At 46.8% G+C, this 18,408-nt stretch overlaps 1 protein-coding gene across 1 annotated transcript in view; it reads right to left on the bottom strand.

Moving 5' to 3' along the window:
* LOC138473430 (deleted in malignant brain tumors 1 protein-like) overlaps positions 1 to 18,017 on the bottom strand; it is a 650,575-nt gene extending 632,558 nt beyond the window's left edge. Inside the window, exons 1-2 of the mRNA XM_069612089.1 lie at positions 17,669 to 18,017; positions 8,836 to 9,144 (exon numbers count right to left, since the gene is read on the bottom strand). Coding sequence (XP_069468190.1) covers positions 8,836 to 9,144; positions 17,669 to 18,017 — 658 coding nt within the window. The remainder of the gene's footprint in view (positions 1 to 8,835; positions 9,145 to 17,668) is intronic.
* Between the last annotated feature and the right edge of the window lie 391 nt (positions 18,018 to 18,408).

The raw sequence follows: 18,408 nt of genomic DNA, 5'->3' as shown, positions 1-18,408 counted from the left end.
CAATAGAGTGCAGAACTTTGCAGCGGATTGAGGAGAGATCATGAACTTCCTTAGAGACGATTTTAGGGTAATGTGGTGCCCGCAGCGACTGAAGCTTTTGGACCTACACTGAGCGTGGGGTGTGTGCTCGAGAGGGCAACGATCTGGGAGTTATTGCTCGATGTTGGGGGGGGAGTAGGGAGTTGGGTTGGAGGGAATGTTTATTATTGTTGTTCATCATAAAATTCAATAAAAAGAGTTTAAAAAAAAAAATAAGGATTTTTAAACAGTGCCAGGATGATTTAGTCCATAGTGGAATAAATTTAATTTGAAGAGTAACCAGTCGATGTTTAATTTTCTTTCTAGTGGCCCATTCTGTTTGTAGTGAACCCTTTTCACAGTGAAAGTAGTAATATATATCTGCAGACTTTTCATGTGGATTACTTCAGAGTGCCAGCCCCCCTCGAATCACAAGAGTATTTCGTCACATCACGTCTAGCACATGTTGGCTTACATTTGGGTAAGCAGAACGTTTGATTCTTGAATATTTGCACTTCTATTTTAGGGTTCGTGTTCTAAGCCTAATTATTACTTAATATATACACCCTGTTTACCTAGCAGTTGATGCACCTCAATACCTTCAAACGAGTCATTTTCCCTTGAGGGACGGCAATTTAACACACGAGAGTTTGATAACCTTTTTTAAACCAGCTTGGCTGAACCTTTTCTGCTTACTGCTCAGGTACATTTTGTTTCTATATTACACCTGTTTGATTGTGTGTTTTCATTGTTCTATATTCTTTTTTTGGAGTCACGCTTGCCGCACTTTATTTATACACTTTATTTGAATTTAAGTGAGTGATTCTGTACAGTTTAGAATGTATATTTCTCCATTTTGTACAAGAGATATATTTTAGATCTTCTTTGTGTTGGTTGGAAATGATACAAATGATGTTCTTCAAACATATATTTTTTCAGACTTTCTTGCTCCTGAAGAAGGGGATGTTCCCCAAAACGCGTAGAGCCTTTCTGATCATCATAAGATATTTGAGTTTGGATTTATACTTTTAATTTATTACAAGAAGACTGCATTGTATGTTTCTTCATCCCATGATGGCCTTTTTGAATTTCTTTTGAGCTTTCGATCTTTATATGTTAACCAGATATTTTTGGACTGAACTAATGTTGTTAATGTGTTTGTTTTTGTAAATATTAATTACTTGGAGTAAAACTCATTAAGATAATTTACTGACTTTGTATCAGTTTCATTGGTGTGCAGGAGACGGGAGTGTCTCTAGTTTTAGACACTTTTTCTTTTGTTCCTATTTCACAAGCCCCGTGTCAGGGCCTGTATTCCTCCCCAGCACCCCAAATCTTTAAGATTTCATGTATTAGGATATCCATGTTACTTTACTTGGTGTGCATCTATTGAACATTGTTTTGATATAGAGAGCATGAGTACAGACAGCCCCCTCCAGTCTTTACACTGGTGGCAGCGGTGGGATGCTTATGGTTTTAAGAATCAGTGTATAACCGTGGCACTTACAAATTATCTGCACTTTCTTAAATTGAGGTTTAGTTGTGTACAAGATAACTGCATTACAAGCAATGGAATCTATTGCGAATGGTAAATTGACTCGGATGAGCTTAGAGGCTCTCCAGAGTGCTTGTGAAGCCAGGGAGTTAGACTTTTTCAATAAGCCTAGGGCGGAGCTGATAGCTGCTCTGGTGGACTACCAGACTTATTGTGAAGCTCTTAAAGGGGATAATGTAAACAATTAGGACACTGCCCCTGGGGGTGATGTTGAATCTGATTCTGGGAATGCCACCATTCCTGCTGCCTCTGTTCCGAACCTCAGCATTGCTCTTCAGGGGGAAGCCCCCAAGATTGAACTTTTAAAATTAGAGCTACAACGGGAACAGTTAGCCTCTCAATACAAAATGTTGCAAACAGAAGCTGAGTTAAAGAAAGAGGAGTTGGCACAGCAAGTGGTACTCAAAGATAGGGACACTGAGCACCAGAAAATTCAGCTGGACAGAGCTAGAGTGGATACTTCAGTGAAACCAGTTGAGAGTGTCAGGTCCCCAGCCACCAAATTTATGAAACATTTGGTTGGTGTGTATGTGGAGGGTTCTGATATCCTCCAATGGATTGAAGCGTTTGAAATGGCTTGTGCAATTCATGATGTTGATAAGAGAGATTGGGCTAAGTGTTTGTTAAGCAGAGTGCCTCAGACTGGATATGACTGTATTCTGAAACTGAGTGTGGAAGAAAGGGGTCAGTGTGAGTGCATGAAGTCCGCTTTGATTGCCAAGTTTGACAAGACACCTACCCAATACCTTAAAAGTTTCAGGGATTTTAAGAAAAGAGAGAATGAGTCTTTGGTTGACTGAGTGAGTGCTGCGCACATGAATATGATGGGGTGGATTGATGGATACAAGGTGAAAACTTTTGTTGAATTGTCCCACCTGTTGTTTTTTGAGCATTTTTCTGAAGCCTGTTCACCAGAGCTGCGTCAGTATGTTGCTGACCAGAACATTTTGGATACCTTTAAGCTGGTCAGGCTGGCTGACAAGTGGGTCTCCCACCGCGTGTGCCCTAAGGACTCCAGTGGGAAGGACAAGGACAAAGAAAAGCGGACCTCTCAGAAAGCTGAGGTGTCCCCAAAGCAATCACAGTCGGGTAATCCAAAACCTTCCTCTCCTAAAACCCAAAAATCTAGTGGGGATAAGTCTTCTGTGGGTGGGAATAAGAGTAGTGGTCCACCTGCTGCAAAGCAGGCTCCCAGTGGTTCCAGTACCGTACCCTGCACTCCTGGCACTTTCTGGGAATGTGGGGCTCTGGATCACAAGAAGGGTGACCCCAAGTGTAAAGGTAAGGCACTTGGAGTCCAGGCTGTCAGCCTGAGCTACCTTTACCCCATACCCTGATGTGGAGGCCACTGTCCTCCCCTCCTCTACCAGGATCATTTTTGAGAAGTTTCCTCCTGAATGGCCAGCCTTCTACTGGTTTGAGAGACACTGGGCCAAGCATGACAGTGGTGGATAGAACCCTGCTCAAACCAGAGGACTATGTAGGTGCTCCTCTGAGGACCACCAGGTTAGCTGGTGGGCCTCCCAATTTATCGCCTGTAGTCTTAGTCACACTCTTAATTGGAGAGAAGAAAGCAAAGGTTCCTGTCCTGGTTCAGGACAATGTCGCTGCTAACATTCTGTTAGGAAATTATCTAGTAGAGTTGGGGTTGATCTCGGATGGTCTACCCATGACTGCTTCTGCAGTCACTAGGTCACAGATGACACAGGGTCTGGCGGTGAGTCAGGTACCCGAGCCAAAGGTGAGGCCTAAGGCAAGAAGACGGAAGAACAAGAAGGCCACCTCTATGACGGGGGCGCTCCTTCTCTTCCCGCTGTTCCTAGTGCACCCATTGGGATCCATGCTCCATATGGGATGGGTCCAGTGGTAAACCCAAAATCAAGAAGAGGCAGAAGACCTTCCTGCGGGAGACATGATCAGCCCAGAGGACCACCCGATCTTCAACGCCTGCTGGCTGAAGGGGGACTGTCCCGGGCGGACTTCTGTAAGGGTCAGAGAGAGTGCCACTCTCTCGAGGGTCTGAGGAAACAGGCCCTGTCCAAGGCACAAGGAGAAGTGCCTAGGACATTCCAGATTTATTGGGTGGGTGAGCTCCTTGTTAGTGAGCCCACTAAGCCTGAACGTAGTGCCTTAGAGAGGTTGGTGGTACCCCAGGTTAACAGGCCCTTCCTGTTGCAGTTGGTGCATGAGGGGCCCTTAGCTGGTCATCTTGGTACCAGGAAGACTAAGCAGAGGCTGTCTGCCCATTTCTACTGGCCTCGGATGGGAGTAGAAGTGGAATCCCACTGCAGGACCTGCCCAACTTGTCAGTTGTCTGGCAAGACTGGAGGCAGTGTCATTGCCTCAGTGCATCCGTTGCCAGTGGTTGGCACACCATTTGAGAGGGTGGGCATCAACATTGTCGGTCCCCTTGAACCTCCCACTTCAGGTGGACATCGTTTCATCCTGGTCTTGGTTGATCATGCCACCAGGTACCCTGAGGCTATACCCCTTCGACTGTTACTGCCAAGGTGGTTGCCAGGGCTCGCCTGGGCATTTTCACCCGGGCTGGATTCCCTAAGGAGGTTGTCTCTGACAGAGGATCCAACTTCATGTCTAGTTACATGAAAACCATTTGGAAAGAGTGCGGGGTAACCTACAAGTTCTCCATCTCTTACCATACCCAGACCAATAGTCTGGTCGAGAGATTTAATAACATTCTCAAGGGCATGCTAGGTGCTTTGGAAGAGCCCCTAACGAGAAAATCGGTTCTCCTCCTGCCATGCCTGCTGTTCGCTTACAGAGAGGTACCTCAAGAGGGTGTTGGCTTCAGCCCCTTTGAGTTACTCTTTGGACATCCCGGGAGGGGGCCCCTTGCCTTGATCAGAGAAGATTTGGAAGCCACCCCTCCAGGCCCTGCCAAGCAAGTGGGGGACTATGTGTTAGGCCTCAGGCTGAGGATGACACAGATGATGTGTCAGGCGACAGCGAATCTCAAGGCCAGCCAGGAATTGAATAAGTACTGGCATCACCTTAAAGCCTTGCAAGTGGATTGGACTCTAGGTCAGGAGATCCTTGTGATGGAGCCTACCAAGCCTCGAGCTTTGGCAGACAAATGGACTGGACTCTTCAGGATAATCTCCAAGATGGGCGAAGTAAATTATCTGGTTGACATGGGAGTCTCTGGGGTAGCCCCTCAAGTATTCCACGTCAACGGGCTCAAGCCTTTCCATAGGCGAGCAGAGGTCTCATGTCTCTTGCTAGCTTCAGAGCAAGAAGAGGAGGAGAGTGAGCCCCTTCCTGATTTGCTGCATAGCAACCCTCAGGACGGCTCAGTGGAGGGAGTACATTTCTATCCCGATTTGACGACAGAGCAGCAGAGGGCCTGCAGGGCTTTGCTCCAGCAGTATGCCTCTCTGTTCTCACTGACACCAGGCCTTACACCGTGTTGTAGGCACAACATTGACACTGGTGACAGTGTGCCTGTCAAAAGTAGGAGCTACCGTATGTCAGATACCGTTAAGAACCACATCCAGACTGAGGTCACCAAGATATTGGATCTGGGTGTTATTGAACCCTCAACCAGTCCCTGTTCCACCCCAGTGGTCCTTATCCCCAAGGCAGGCTCCCAGGCGGGTACCAAGGATTGGAGGTTCTATGTGGACTACCGAGGAGTCAATGCCGTCACCAAAACTGATGCGCACCTATTGCCCAGGGCGGATGAGCTTGTGGACACCATAGGTGCTGCCAAATTTATGAGCACCTTCAACCTTACCTCAGGCTATTGGCAAATAGCTCTGACGGACCATGCCAAGGAAAAGATGGTGTTCTCAACACCTGAGGGACTCTACCAGTTTAGGGTCATGCCTTTTGGGTTGAAGAATGCCCCTGCCACCTTCCAGAGATTGGTCAATCATGCGCTCAATGGGCTGGAGGCCTTTTGTGTGGCCTACTTAGACGACATTGCCGTCTACAGTTCTACTTGGGAAGAGCATTTGACACATCTGGATAGGGTGTTGCAGGCCTTGAAAAGGGCTATCCTCACTATCAAGGTCCAAACAGATCATAAGCCCCTGAAGTGGCTTATGCAGATGAAGGGTGAGAACCCGAAACTGCTCAGGTGGCCCATTAGGCTGAAAGGGCCAGACTTCGCCATGGAGCATAGACCAGGGGAGAATCGCGATAATGCAGATGGCCTTTCCAGAAGGTATGTTGACCGTCTGGATGAGGGTGTCTATCTCGTGGGAGATTAGGCACCCTAACCTCAGTCTGGGGGGGTGCGACTGTGATTCTGGAAATGCATCAGAGGGACAGGGCCTCTGCGTCCTCGTCCTTTATTGCTTTTTACTGTGTGTTCTGTCGTGGTTTCCGTGCAGTAAGTCATGTGGGACTCCTGGCGGTGCAGCTCTCTCTTTTGGTTTGGTGTACAGACCCATGGGATACCCTTATGGCACCCATGGGTCGGGGTACAACCTGCGCCCCTAGTGTATGTTTTTGGGCACCTGTGTGTGGCCCACAGAGCAGGGTATGGGCTGGTGGCAGCTCTGTGCTGAATTGACAGGGACCCTGAGCGTCCTCCATTTTGGGATTCCCGGGCCCTGTCATTGGAATCAGTAGATTCCTGATGGAAACAAGATGGCCCCCGTGGGTTCTTGCCTTCCATCGCCTGTTACCTTGGTTTTCCCAAAGTCCCGGGAAGCCCTGACTCTGTCCCTTCCCCCTGACTGGCTGTTGAGTGGAATTTCCATATATGGTAGTGTGGGGAAGTGCCAACCAGACTGGCTGGAGCCTTCCCAACAACCGTATGTTGTGGGTACGCCTGTGGGTGGTACCTGGGTGAATGGAGTGTGTGCCGAATATGCACTTCTTGTTGTGGATGTCTGGTATCTGGTGTTTGACACATAATGACTGAGACAGCCCTGTCCGAAACTGGTATGAATGCAGTGTGCAGTGTTGAATGGTGTGGTACTTGTCCAAATCCACATTCTGTGTTGTGAGTGTCTGGATGGAGAACAATGGCCTGAAGGCACTGTGCGCCTGATTGGCTGACTGACTGCTGAATGCCCTTCTGAGTGATTGGTTGCCTGAGTGTGACCCAGCAGAATGAATGGGAGATCAACTAGTATATCTGGGGGGCTCTCACTGCTAGAAATCGTTCAGAAGCTGGAGTTGAAATTGACATTGAAACTGAAGCTTAACCTTGATGCCCTGCTCGTAGAAAAGTATTGCTGCAGCTCTACTTCATCGATCTGAAAGCTGCTGTGTCTTCAGGGGCTGATCCAGAGAGGACCTGGTTAGGCGCCCTCTTCCCGAGCTACGAGGGACCATCGTGCACTGCTAACCTTCGCCGAAGCACCCTGGAAGTCAGCCTACGAAAGACTGTCAGCCGGAGACGGGAAGCGCCGACGAGAAACCAAGAGAAGCACAGCACAGCCGTCCACCGTCGCGGACCAGGGTTCACAGGTTTGCTATAGCTGCTGGAGGCCCGTCGAAGTTAGTTGCCCAGAAACGGGGACTTCTTGATGCCGTGCCGTCGATGACTGGAGCCGCAAAGATCCTTTTGCCTAAGACTTTTGATTCACGGATGCGCTCGTCTGCACCGCCGACCACCTTATCCCACCGAAGAAGGCCAGGCTGTCGACGCGCCAAGGAGCATCTGCCGTTGGGTTTCCCGCCACCCAGAGATCGTAGAGACGCCGGACGACTCGACGCCCTTGCTGGGCCACAGTTCTTCACAAACTCTTTGCTGTCCTGAACTATCAACCACGAGGTGCCCCGCACGCCTCATCCCTGCAGGACATCTTCGACTCGTCGTCGAAGAGCACCGAAGGACCGAAGCTGCTGCCTCGATGCCACCGAACTTTCCATCGACGATCATCGACGCCAAGTTCACTTTCCTCAAGGCCGTCGACGATCCGTGGCTCCTGCTTTAATTGGAGTCACTCCAGATGGATCCATCGACACCTTCTCGAGGAACTCTGCTATTCCACGTACATTGAGGTGGTAAAAACATTTTAGAAGGAAATAAGACTACATGAACAATATATGGACTGGGCGTGTGGTATATCTTAATTTTACAGGTTGCCCAGCTGGGGGGGATCTCCACACAGAACTGTGTCTAGTAGTAGGGGCCAGTAGTCTGCCAATTGCTCTAACCAACTGCTTTCCTCCTATGTCTATTGTCGGTTACCATTTATTAATTGATTTGTGTGACATTTGACCAGAGTACAGTTGATGCACTTTAATGAAATCTGATAATAATTGTGGTACCACTTAGAACTGTATATATTTGCTATTGTAGATTAACTGAGCACAAAGTGAGTTATTGTGATCGTGTACATAACCTTGAACCTTAATTATATAAAGACTGTGTTTTAACTAATACAGTGTGCAGACATTCCTTTGTGGGTCATTGGGGACTACACTGTACTTAAGAACCAGCCCACATCAACTCCTGAGAAGCTAGGCCTTGATTGCTCGACCATAGCTACCGACTAGAGAAACTTGGCTGGGGTCCTCTGTGCCTCTCCTCTGTCATATAGAGAGCAGGAGTACAGACAGCCCCCTCCAGTCTCTACTAATATGTGAATCACATTCTACTTGCACATCCTGAGTGTTAGCATGCATTTATTTTGGTTACTGAGTGCATGCTCTGCTGTTTGATACGTCTTTACTCATTGTGTGATTTTACGCACATTTCCCTAACCATAGCCACTGTCCTTTGTCTCAGCATGACAGTGTATCCAATTGTATGGAACAAATGTAGCATGAGTAACATAGAGCCAGAACAGCATGTGTGCCTTTCACTCACTGTTAAGTAATGATGTGTTACCCTGCATTGCGCAGTGAGCCAGTTTCCAGCGCACCACCTCGAGCTGAGCCAAGGACGCCAGGAGGTTACATTTCTGCCTAGCTGTGGAATGTTGACCTTGGTTGCTCTGCCTAGGTCTGTCTGCACTTGTAACGTGCAGTTTTGGCTGTGGGCGTTATCGTCGATTTTTCGGGCATAACTCCCCAACCAACCCACCCCCATGACCTTACCCTGCCACTCACCACCCCCAAACCTTTACCCCAAACACACAACACATTTGTATTTTAAAAGAAAAAAATTGACGAAAATGCCCACGCCGAAAACTATACGTAGAAAGTGCAGACATGTAAAACACTGGCGGTGAAAACACGGTCAACGCTTTTAACACGCTACATATAGAATTTCTGATGGAAATTCTTAAAAGTATAATAAATGCGAGATATTAATAAATGTACCATGTTTTGAGGCTTACCTGAGCAGATCACACTGGCATCTTGATCGTGTCCACAGCTGTTGCTCAACCACTGGCTGGGACAGTCCCACAGGAAGCTTTCATACCCGGAGCACTGCACATTGTCCCAGATAATGGCTCCGTTGCCCTCTCCAAAGTAGGCCCCACGCAGAGCAGCCACAGCTGACCCGCAGCCCAGCTGTTGGCAAACCACCTGTGCATCGTTCAGGTCCCAGCCGTTGTCACACACCGTTCCCACAAACACAGCTGAATTGATATCAACACGACCTGCACAACGGCTGCCGCTGCCCACAAGTATAAATAGAGGATCTGTAAGAAAAATGAACGAGAGTGGAATTGTTTACTTTAAATGTAAAGTGCCATGAACAACTGTAAACTGAAGGCGTCCATTAGTCTCAAGTGGACGTTATATAGGTCATTTCATGGGGTGGTTCATTAAAGGGAGGCGTAAAAGTGAGGCATAATGATTGCACACCTCGATTTAGTACTCTGCCACATGTCTGGCCCCTTCTCAGGTACAGGAGAGGCTCAAAGGTTTTATGATTGTATGAGATGTTCATGCAGGTGTAAAGCCAATGGATCCCTATGGAATACGCTCACATTTGCACCTGCTAAATAGCAGGCAGATTCCGCAAGAATCCATTAGAAAACAACACATGCAAGGCGTAATTAGCAGGCAATGTTTACATTTATACGAAACAGAGTGTAAACATACGGAGTAAAGCAGATTTTTCGTTGATTAATTCTTCACTTTTCCACTATTTTGAAAATAGCATGCATGACACCGAAGAGCGTCTAAGTGCTAATGTTGCAGTCCCCTGCGTACAAATTGCATTTACTTTAAAATTACCCCCTGTGTTATTGACACACCCCTATCTGATATCTGATGCAGATTTGAAAACAAAAATGTAAAAGATTCAAGTTTGAAAGATACTTTGGAAACACACAAGTTAGAAAATCAAAAGATAAAATGAAAAAAGGTGAGAAACAGCAGCCACTAAAAATAACAAGGATGAAGGGTTCATGCGCTGGTGGGGGCAAAATCGTAGTTTTATTTGTATTAAGATCAATTTAGCTCTAACCAAGCACGAGATGAGAAGACAAGTAAAACATCCTGTGATGTGTGACCCTCCTAAGTGTAGTCCCCTTTTAATGTAGTGTCCCTCCCACGTGTATTGCCTTTTTAAGATGGGCCATGCCTGTCATGACCCAAACTGATAAAAGGAGCCCCTGCAGGCACGTGTAGCAGAACGGCTGCCGACTCCTACTCTGGAACATCTGACTCCAACCATGGAACATCTGTTGTCTCTGTCTCTCCTTCTGGGCCTGCAGGCCCACTCTGTGTGATCACGGCCCTGCAGGTCCCTGCTGGGATGGGCCCCCTCAGACCTGCCTGGTGCCGTGGGTCCTACCCAGGAACCCACCACCCAGGATGCTGCTGGCATCCGAGGAGCTCCTGCTCCCAGGCTGTGTCCCCACAGCCTCACTGGGTCCTGCCCTGCAAAGCAAGTCCGGGTGACCCCGGCACACCAACATGGTGCTGGGCTCCCCAGCACCATTGAGGCCGGCCGCATGGCCGCCGCCGGCCCCACAATCCATCCTAGACTTAATTTTCTTCCTAAAGGGAAGGGGGCGATCAGTTACAAGATGAAGGTCTTCTGGCAGAGAGATGCATTGCTTTGCAGGGATCACTGCAATACCCTGCTACGTGCTCTGCTGTGCAAGACTTGGGGGGCCACCAGAGTGGCACACAATCCAATTTTGCGCAGTTTGCACTTGTTTAGATAGGACGACATACATGGCATTAGCAGAGTCGACTATGGCTGTTACAGGTAGCCAATGGAGAGATCTTAGAACTTGTCTAGGAGTTTGTGTGAGAATTCTAGCACTATAACATGAAGAACCTGCAGACCTTGAAGAGTCTGTTGATGCTTGCAGAAAGAGCATTGCAATAGTCTGCTATCGCTCCAATGGTTAAGCGAGCGATCATGGGATCAGGTGCCTTTGAGAGCAGGGGGCAAATGAGTCAGCTGGTGTGGGGTGGCCGCACAATTTCATGTTGCAAGCAACACCTTTTTTTTTTAAAAAAGGCAGAAGGATGCAGTTTCGGGTACAGGAGAAGGACCAGTCCACATGGCCAAAGGATGTTACTGGGGGGCTCCCCCATGCATGATGACTGGGGGACATGATATAAAGAAAAGAAGAGAGGGATGTTGCGGGTGGGGGACAGCAAATGAAAAAGTACTTTTAACATAACATACAAATGAAACAATGTACCAAGGAAATGCATTTTTTAAAATGATTGTTTATGTTTTTTTAAAGGCATATTAATGCAAAGTTCAGCAAAATATACTATTGCAGTAGTCCAGCCTAGGAAGAACCAGGGCTCTGGAGACATTGAGCTTCTGGGGAAGGTGACGAAAGATAGAATGCCCCTGAGGAGCTGAAGCTAGAAATTGGACTTCTTGGTCCGTGATGTGTGGAGAGAAAGAGAGAGAGGAGTCAAAGATGATCCCAAGGTTTTTTGCCTCACAAGTGGGTGAGGGGAGAGGACCCCCCTTCTCTCTAAGTGCAATCCTATAGGTGAACACCAATCACTTTTCACATCTTGCTATAGTAGCATGTCCAGGAGCAATCTCCCAAAAGTAATCTAAGAAATAGGAAATAATTATCAAAATGGTGCGCACCAAATGCAAGAAAAAACAACATTTTCTTTCTAAATATTGGCCGGAAGAAACAGACAACTACGTGGAAATGAACTGACGAACATCTCAACACACCCATTCCAGGCTACAATATTTAAAATGTAAAAGCGCAAAATTTAAATATACTACGAATGCAACATTAAGACCAACATTCCCATTTGTCATTAAGCCCCAGAAGACGCCTACACATTGAGCACTGTAATTGGAGGGTTCAACCTTTGTGATCGTCAAAATACTACTACTGAAACATGATGTAACTTTCATAGCCAGCAGAAATTAGATGGCAGTGATTGGTTGGCACTCTCCATGGTGCACTTGATAAAAATGCTCTGCACTAATTGGATGGTGAAGTCTGAGACAGCTCAGACTGTAGCATCCCACCGAGTTGGACCAATGATACGGTGTGTGGCAATCAGTAAAGTCAAAAACTTTGTTGCATCCCCTGGAACACCACAATCCCCATCCCATGATTGGGCCTTTTTGCTTCCCACCCTTTGCACTTGCAAATACTGCAGCTCCCGTCTCGATAAATGTTGCCAACTCAGGAAGCAACTTTCTTGTTAGCTTCTGACATGAATAACTGCATAAAAGAATCGTGACTTAGGTCCTGCTTCTGAAAATTAATGTCTTCTATTTATTTGGTTTACCAAGTCACTGTTACTGCAGAACCATGTACCCTGCCCCTGCTGGGGGGTGCTGTGCTCACAGCTTAGTTCTATATTTAGGCAATACTGCTGCTGGGGCCTTCTCACATGTCTAGCTGTGTCCTTCACAATCAGTGTGCATTCATTCGCCTATCGTGTGGGAAGGCACCTGCTGTATCCAGTCTCGTTTCAGGCCCTGAGAACTGCCTCCATTTCAACAAATAATTAGAAACACTTTTGCATCCCTTCACATCCTAACCTTGGCTACTTGAAGCTTTTTGTCTAACAGTAGAAATAAAATTCCATTAAAGGACCATAGCTCAGAAATGTGGCCTAGCACACTAAAACCACAAGCCTACAGCCTTTAGCAAAGGCCTAGTCTAACATGGCAACCCACTTGCTCACTGCAACAACTTACACCATCACTTACTAAAGAATCATATGTTGGGTCACAATCTGATTTGGCCTGCAATGTGCAAAAACAAATCTAAACTACCCAACCCTGTCTATTAATATGAATGTAACGAAGAAAAGAGGGCAGTGTAATGCAAAATAAATGCTTTGCTCCACATATGTTTCCCTAAGCAACAAACAACACAGGTACTCCCTAAAATGTGGCAAAACTATGTATACTCTAAATACAATGGGCCTCATTACGACCTCGGCGGTAGACATGCCGCTATTGGCGGCATGGCTGCCGCCGAAATCGCGTCCGGGTCCACAGAATGGGGAATTACCGTGCCATTCCGAGTTCGGAAGGCCCGGTAATTCCTCCCTCCAAGGACCCGGGCCCGGTCCTTCCCCATTCCCATTTCAGCCCCCATAGGGCTGAATGGGAATGGGAGAGGGAGCGAACAACGGGCCATTACGAGTTGGCCCGTTGTTTGCTCCCTCTTCCCCTCGCGGGACCCGGTAAGCACGCCTGGTTTGACCAGGCGTTACTTCCTGGGTCCCGCGAGGGGACCTTGCAATGAGGCGGTACGGGGTAAACGGCGCCGGCACCTTTTACGGCGCCGCTAACCCCGTACCACCAGGGTCGTAATGAGGCCCAATGTCACACCACAAAAAGCAAGTGAGAGCTATGTCACTACCAGAGCCTAAGCCTTGCTCAAAAGAGTTTTCTTAACTTTTACTTGCACTCACGTTTAGGGCATATTTACACTCTCCCATTTGGTTAATTTATTAACCAATAACTCCTCCTCCTTATTCCTGTACCAATGATCCTTTGGAATCCAAACTTTTCATATCCCTGTAATGTAGTTGGTCAAGGGACATTTTAAGGAGTTCCTGGGACATAACGAGCTTCCCTGAAATATTCTGTTTCCTGTCTCCATATGAAATCAGTATCCCTGTAGGAGATAAAGAACACCCTCTCTTTGTCCATAGTTCTTGCACTTGCTAGGAGGCCTGTTCCTGCAATACTGTTATTTGAGTCACTGGCAGGGCGTTATAGGGTTCAGCAATTAGTACCTGCTGTTGTGAGATATTTGTAAATATAGGAACTTGCCGTGGAGCATGTACTAAATGTGCTGCTTTGTTTGCTGCAGTGACCTCTACAATATTGTCCTGAGATATTAAGTCTGTACCCTTGGTATGAGCGGCACATTTAACCACTGTTAGCGCTGAAGGGAGGAGTAGCACTTCAATTAATCTGGCAAGTAAAGCTGCATGCTGGACCTGTGCTTCATCTGATGTCTTAAACCATCTCCTCTTCCAACTAGACAACCCTGAGTGCACTGTGGATGTGAGATATGCAGAGTCTGAATAAATGGTGGCACAACATCCTTTGGATATTTCTATCGCTGTTATCAATGCCACAAATTGTGCTACTTGTGCAGAATAGTGCTGCAGCAGTCTCATTTTCATTTTGGATATGCCCTCAAATCCCCCCTTCATAACAAACTACTGCTGATCCCATGTGTCGGTAACCTGTGTTCTCATCGATTGTTGATGATTAAAATATCTCTCCCTCATCTAAGACATCTCTCTTGATATGTGTTAAGGCATCTAATCCTTCCCCATAAGTAGAACAATCATACACATTGTCTACTGGTTGCACTGGGTCTGTGAGAAATGTTACTGGGTTAACTGAGTGACACCTGATTAGCTGGATCGAGGAGTTTCAGATTATGACCTCATAGCTATATGGGTGGTGAGGTTTGTTAGGCAGCATTGCATGCAGTACCCTCTGGGACAACCACATACAATAAGGTCTACAGGTGTAGGCAAAACCAACCTTTGGCAGAAGTCTATACTACACAGCTTTTGGTAGTGAGCTAAGCAGCCAGGCTTACCTCAAGAGGGAATGTGAGCAGTACAAGGATGTTACACAGCGGTCTTACAATCACAGTGGTTCAAGTAGACACTTACACTCAAGGTTTCTTGGTAAAAACCTATTAATTTATTACAGAGTCATTTAGAAAACATTCACTAGAAGGAGGCAAGTTAATATTATACACAAACACACTTCAATACCAAACCAATAAGTTACTGAGTAAATTAGGCTCCCCTGAAATAGGATCAAAATGAAAGTTAATAGATTAGATCACAAATACTTTCTTAGGCGGTGCAGTGCAAATAGTTTCAGTTCACTATAGGACTCGATTCAGTTCAATAGGCCTAGGCCAAAGTCAATGGGCTAGTGTCTTGGATAAGAAAGAGCAGTTCTTGTAGTAAACAGTAAAGTCTTTGCCAATGTTCTCAGAAGTAGTTTGTATGAAAAAGAATCATATGTTGGGTCACAAGCTGATTAGGCCTGTAAGTTGGGAAAGTTCCATGAACTTTCGCCGTGAGAGGTAAGTTCTCTCAATTGGGTTGACACAGTACCTTAATATGAAGAAAATGATGCAGCTGAAGACATTGGTTCCTGGCAGTTCCTGCAGATCTCGCTGTTCCTGAGCCTCAGTCGTGGGGACAAGAGGGAGGACGTCGGGGGACTCCTGCACTGCGCAGGGACTGGTCAAACAAGCTGGCAAATGGAAGCTCTTCAGTTCGAGTATCTGTTTTCAAACCCACAAGCTGGTGTCCTTCCCCGTGGTTAAACCTAACCAGCTCTGGGAATGGTATCGAGGTGGCTTACAAGTTGATTGGTCCCAACAACTCAAAGGAAGAAGTCGTCCTTGAAAGGGCTTCTCTGTTGAGATGAACTTGGCAATTCGGACCTGAACCAATGGTCCAGGAGTTGCAGCAGCTATCCTCTTCCAGCTCGTCTTCGGTTCTTTCGTTCCAGTGGTCGACTACGCTTTCCAGTCCAAGAGACTCACCTTTTAAACAGTTTTCTCCTTTTCATTCCAGCCTAGCTGTCACTCACCGAGCAGGGCTGCTGTCCTTGCCGGACAGTCAGCCAGCCAATCACGCCAGAGTGCATTTGGGTCTCCTAGGAGACTAAGCAGAGGGGGTTTCGGGCACCTCCCTCACTTCCTGCCACCCCAGACACTCAGGCGCCAGAGGTGGTCTTCAATCCTGAAGCCCGCCAAAGGCATAAGAACAAAGGGACCAAACCTGGCTTGGTGTGCAGAGACAAAATCTAGAAGGACCTTTCCAAAAAGAAATGGCGAAAAAAGAAGACCGGGACCTGTTTGAACAAAGGGGCTTAAGTCGCCATCTTGAAAAACATGGCTCCTGTGATTTTTAGCTACCGGTGTTCGCGGTAGGGAAAAATCATGGTAGTTTGTTGTAAAACCACTGCCACCAGCCATTTCAATAGGAAAGGGTAGCATTTGCCTGCTACATGGGTATCTAGACACAGGAGATACTGGGTAACCCATACAGCACTCTATAGGAAGATAGTGTGTGCCAGGTCGAGGAATTTAAAAAAACTAGTAAAGTCAATTTGACCTTACATTCTCTGGGAAAAAGTAGTTTATCCCAGAGAAGGTTTTTAAACCATTTGGAAGTCTAAAAGACATCCCTGTGTCACTGCACTGACGGTGCTGTGTAACACACATGAACAGATGATGCCTATGGAGTTATCTAAAACTCCATAATCAAAAGAAATAAACACAGAAAACAAACAGAATTTAAAAGTTCAAAGCCCCAAAGTTTAGCAAAAGAGCAGGGGGTCTCTAAGGTAGAGGGAATTAGCACATTTATGAGAATTCTCCCTAACACTTGTCCCCCCCAGACTAAGGGACAGGAGGATCTAATCCCCGCCAGGATGGACCTCCTGTTGCAAGTTGGTTAAATGACCTGCAGAGTACACCAGCAACCTTTTGTAACCCTTGCTATGACACTTTTTATCAGGTGTTTTTTTTTGCAAGCTATATGACCTACAAACCTTGTTTGGTACATCTTTCTTATTTAAGGTATAGAGGATCTGATCTAACAGTCGCTCAGAAGTTGTGACAACCTCTGAACCTACAATAGGCTTTTTCAAGGTGTCCTTAGAAAGGAATCCCTTAGACCTAGAGGGGCCTCCATGGGTCCTCACCACCTCTCTCACAAGAGCAGGTTGGGTTTCAGGTATCTTGGTTGGAGGGGCTGTGGTCAAGCAAGGTACATGCTTGCACTTCCTCTGAGATCTGGTTTTACCAGGTTTAGAAGTGTCTCTCCTAACACTAGGATGTATACTGGAGTATTCAGTAGAAGATCCAACAGTCTTAAGGTGTTTAGCCTTAAACCAATCTTTCCTGGTTTTCCACCAGCTTGGAGAATTACCAGTTCTCACAGGCGTAGAGAGGGTTCCAATGTGTCTATCCACCTCTTCCTCAGAAGCAGGGGGGTCAGAGACTTTACAACTGGATGGGGAATGATGGAGCTTGGTTGGGGCTCCCATTTCCCTACTATTCTAGCCTTAGATTTGCCTTGGTTAGAGGTCAACTTACTAACACAAGGGCTTACTCGGGGGGCTCAGAGTGGTCTCTTAAGGTTGCCTCTCTAGCCAATTTGGTTTGGTTCTGATTCCTCTCACTGGGAGGCCTGGGGGTACTGGACACTACTCCTAGAGTTTTTACGTCATTCCCTAACAGGACTATCCCATGCACCTCACTCTGAATATTGACAGGAATCCTAACTGTCATATTGTTACACTGAATGAGAGCTGGTAGAATTGGAACCAGTTGGACAGGGCCTCCAGCAAATCCAGCGGGGCCTTTGGTTGCCTTAGCAACATCCTCGGGCTTGAAAAAGCTTTCATCCACAACGGTTCTGCTGGCCCCAGTGTCTCTCATGGCAGGGGTGTTCTGGCCATTTGCAAGAACTGTCCATAAAATTTGCAAGAACTGTCCATAAAATACCCTTTGGAGTTCTCTGGAATGGAGTTATACACACCCATATTCTGTATCTTACCCAGACACAGGGGCTCTAAGGATACATTGGCTTGATCGCCCAAGGGTTCTTCAGCCAATAGGGGAAAGTAAACACAAGCCATTTGTACTTCTTCCTCAGGGTTGAAGGCTAAAGAGGCAGTGCTGACCCCTGCAGGTTTACCCTGGCATCTGGGATCTCCTTTCACATGGTCTACAGACCCACAGACATAGCATTTACCAAATGCTCTCTGGAATGGGGGTTTCTGTTGACCTCCCTCTGGTGTGGCACCAGAGGATTCACTAGTTCTACCAGGTTTCCCAGGGGATCTACCCTTATGTGGTTTGGGGGCCTCTTCTGGTTGGTTAGAATTAGAATTATCTTTATTCTCATCCTCATCTTTGTGCTGCTTCCCCTCATCCTTTTTGTGAGTGACCCCAGAATCCTGATGAGTGGCCCTGTTGGCTACCCATAAGTCAGCTGCTCTGGCTAACTTCTTTGGATCAATGTCCTTAGAGTCAGCCAAGTGCTGTCTCAGCTCAGGAGAGCGGGCATCAAAAATAGTTTCCAATAAAAACAGATTTCTCATTCCTTCAAAAGTGTTAACTCTGTAACCTTTTACCCAAGCATCTAAGTTCTTCAAACATTCACACAGCCAGGTAGCCCAAGGGGTGCCATCAGTCTTTTTGAGGGTCCTAAACCTCCTAAGGTACTGGGAAGGAGTTTTCCCAAATCTAGCTATCAAAGCTAGCTTCACATTTTCATACTCCAATCTTTCAAGTTCCCCCACCTCCATTACAGCATCAGTTGCAACCTGGGGGAGCCTAGACAAAAGCCAAGAAATCAACTGATTCCCTGTGAAACCCTGAATCCCATAGTTATACTCAGAAGCAGTCAACCAATCCAAAATATCAAGTCTCACCTCATACATACTCAGAGCTTCTTTAGGCATGCAAGGTCTCTTAGGACTTGAAGACCTA

Source organism: Ambystoma mexicanum, chromosome 8 (genome assembly GCF_040938575.1).
Source record: "Ambystoma mexicanum isolate Mex_15411 chromosome 8, UKY_AmexF1_1, whole genome shotgun sequence".
NCBI lineage: Eukaryota > Metazoa > Chordata > Amphibia > Caudata > Ambystomatidae > Ambystoma > Ambystoma mexicanum.
Note: the sequence above shows the minus strand (reverse complement) of the source record. Positions and strands in the feature narration are given on the sequence as shown.